The sequence below is a fragment of the Sminthopsis crassicaudata genome, chromosome 3 (assembly GCF_048593235.1).
Source record: "Sminthopsis crassicaudata isolate SCR6 chromosome 3, ASM4859323v1, whole genome shotgun sequence".
In the NCBI taxonomy this organism is placed as follows: domain Eukaryota; kingdom Metazoa; phylum Chordata; class Mammalia; order Dasyuromorphia; family Dasyuridae; genus Sminthopsis; species Sminthopsis crassicaudata.
Window position 1 is genome coordinate 583,064,911 of NC_133619.1, and position 3,130 is coordinate 583,068,040.

The following is a 3,130-nucleotide window of genomic DNA, read 5'->3' on the forward strand; positions in this document are numbered from 1 at the left end:
GTAGTAAGTCAAAGAAAACATGAGGTGAACAAATATAAAGATGTTTCCACTCCAAATAGTCATAGAAACTATTTGTGTCTGATTTGTGATAGAGTCTTATAAGTTCATTTTGCTTTGATCACCCAGTTGGACACTTTAACACTGTACCTTGAGCCCAACATTGTGATGTCATTTTAGTTCTCTTCAAGAACAAAGAACAACAACCACTCATTTATGTGAATATTGTATTCCTCCAGCAGAAAAATAGAGCTCCCTGAGAACAGGAACAGTGTCTTTTTAATCTGTCTGCACAACAGTTTTATCCACTCATATTTTCTATCTATATCTAAAATATCCACTATATCTTCTTACTAATAATACTATTTTCTTTCCTTCTGACCATATTAGTGTATGTGTGTGTGTGTGTGTGTGTGCGTGTGCACTTGATCACATGTATAGAAATACATATGTAAGAAACAGAGTTAACTAGAATTCATGAAACCCCTATATTTTTTCAGTACTCTTCTCACCTCATCACAATGACAAGCTTCATAGGATTATCTTTTAGCACTGCTTACTTCAATGTGGAGCTGATTCTCTTAGGGGTAATCACACGGGTGATACCTCTACGAATTTTCTTATTTTTCACACTATAGATGATGGGGTTGAGGACAGGGGGTACTAATAGGTAGATATGAGCCATAAGAACATGCACGAGGGGAGAGGCATTCTTGGCAAAGCGGTGAACAATGGAAAGACCAATCATGGGGATATAAAGGATGAGAACAGCACAGATGTGGGAAGCACATGTGTTCAGAGCCTTGAGTCTCTCTTCCCAGGATGCAATGTTCAATACTGAGTGAAGAATGAAGATATAAGACACCAAGATGCCCAGTGAATCACATCCCCAGAATAGAGTAACCAGAACTAATCCATAAATAAAATTGAATTTGGTGTCTGCACAAACCAGGCGTATTATATCCTGATGCAGGCAGTAAGAATGAGAGAGGACATGGGATCGGCAGAATGGAAAGTATGTCAATCGGATCATCAATGGAATGACAGGGAGGGAGCTCCTAAGAAAGGCAAATATTCCAATTTTAGCAATGCGTTGTGGGGTAAGGATAGTGGCATATCTTAATGGATGACAAATAGCTATATAGCGATCAAAGGCCATTGCAAGGAGCACTCCTGATTCTGCAAAAGAGAAGGAATGGATGAAAAACATCTGTGTTACACAGGTGTTGAATTCAATTTTCCTAGAAATGGACCATAAGACTTGGAGGACAGATATAAGTGTGGGAAGGGACATGCCCATGTCTGCAAAGGACAACATAGCCAAGAAATAGTACATGGGTTCATGGAGGCTTGGGTCAGTTCGGATAGCATGAAGAATGGTGCAGTTACCCACTATTCCAATAAAGTAGAGGATGCAGAAGGGGATGGAGATCCAGTGGTGTATTGCCTCATAACCAGGAATTCCAGTAAGGTAGAATGTGGAGGAATAGATAGTACTGGCATTGAAGTCTGCCTTGGAAAGCGCCTCCAGAGCCATAATCCCATGCCTTTTAAGAAAATGAAAGACACATTAAATGTTAGAATGAGCACTTCACAATATATTGTGTTACATTTCCACCCCATAACAACTTGTCTATATCCATCATCTCATTTTTTTCGTTATATGCAGCTATTGCTTATTTTCTCTCCTCTCATTTGACCAATAATTATGAAACACTTTGGGGGATTAAGGTTCTTTCAATTTTAAATTCATTATTCTGTTATTGATATTATTGATATCATTGATATTATATTATTCTTATATTGATTCAAATTGAGCAGCTAGAGAATTAGTCTTTGCCCTCACTGACTATTTTGTCACTGTGCTCTATTAATGTAATTTTAAGTTTTATATTCATATCTGATTTTTGTCTTTGTAGTTGCTCTTTTCAAACAGCAAATTTTTCAGAATTTAAAAGAGACACAAAGGATTGAAGGGGATATTTAAGACAATAGCCATCAGTCTTCCAAAATAAAGGAAAGAAGCAATGTGTATTCACAAAAGATACATTTTTAAAAAAAGAAAAATACAACAAAAAGAAATTGATAAAGAATAGCAAATTGAGCAGGTAGAAATGTCTCTTTCTGTTCCTTAATGACACAAGTTCTAAAGACATATTTATCTTTATTTATTAAAAATTATTGTTGCTTGATTTTGTTTTTATCATACTCTACTCAATATACCCCTATTCCTTCTTCTGAAAGATAATAATCTTTCCCCAAGGACAGTGACTGTCTCTTTATGAAACAGTATTAAAATATGCTTTTTGTGTACTATAATTATCATGAAGTTGGGAATAGGTAGGAAGCAAAAATGGTTCATCCAGATCTCTTGTGGCTCCATACAGATTCCCTTTCTAGATGGACTAATTGATGTTTCTTTAAGCCATGGTATCAATCTTTTACTGACTTCTACCTTCAATTGTTGTAATGGATTTTCCTTTTATGCCATATTCTATAATATTTTCAATATTTAGTGAGATTGGGAAATATAGTGTTATTCTATAACTATATAAGTCATAATCATTCTATGACTAATATATTTAGAGTTAGGAGATCTGAATTTCAATTCCAGTTCTTTCATGTACAATGTGTGTGACCTCAGGGAAATTATTTAACTTCTCTAGACATCAGTTTCCTCATTGATAAAATGGAGGGGTGGTTATTAAGCTACAAGTGAAGGAATTTCTCCTTCACATTTGAGTAGTGCAAGATCATTGACGCTATGGACAATCTCTTTATGCCTGATTCTGAATCCTGGAGAAAAGGGCTTAGGCTTTTCAGGTACCTGAAAGGTACTATGGAGGACTCAGGTCCTAGGTAACTGAACTATAACATTGTCTTTACTATAGATCCAGATGAGAAGATTATGAGGCAAGGTGGAGTTATAATTTCTTATATTTTGGTTTGCCTAAAAGTGTATCTTCCTGATTCATAGTGGGGAATTTTCTTCTTCCCCTAGACTCAACACCTCTCTAGCCTATTCCCTTTTATTTCCTTTGTTATTTTCAGTTAGTACTTTGTCTGTTTCTCTATCTTTATTTCTTTCCATTTAAAAATAATTATCAAATAGAAAAGAGTTTCAAGAGACCAT

General features: G+C 35.5%; 1 protein-coding gene across 1 annotated transcript; it reads right to left on the bottom strand.

The window, feature by feature from the left end:
* Positions 1-553: 553 nt before the first annotated feature.
* Positions 554-1,534, bottom strand: LOC141562480 (olfactory receptor 51G2-like). Its single transcript, XM_074302508.1, has one exon. It carries the CDS (start codon positions 1,532-1,534, stop codon positions 554-556), a length of 981 nt encoding a protein of 326 aa, XP_074158609.1.
* Positions 1,535-3,130: the final 1,596 nt, after the last annotated feature.

Coding starts and splice junctions, on each gene's coding strand:
- LOC141562480 (XM_074302508.1), bottom strand. CDS start 1,534: ATGGCTCTGGAGGCGCTTTCCAAGGCAGACTTCAATGCCAGTACTATC.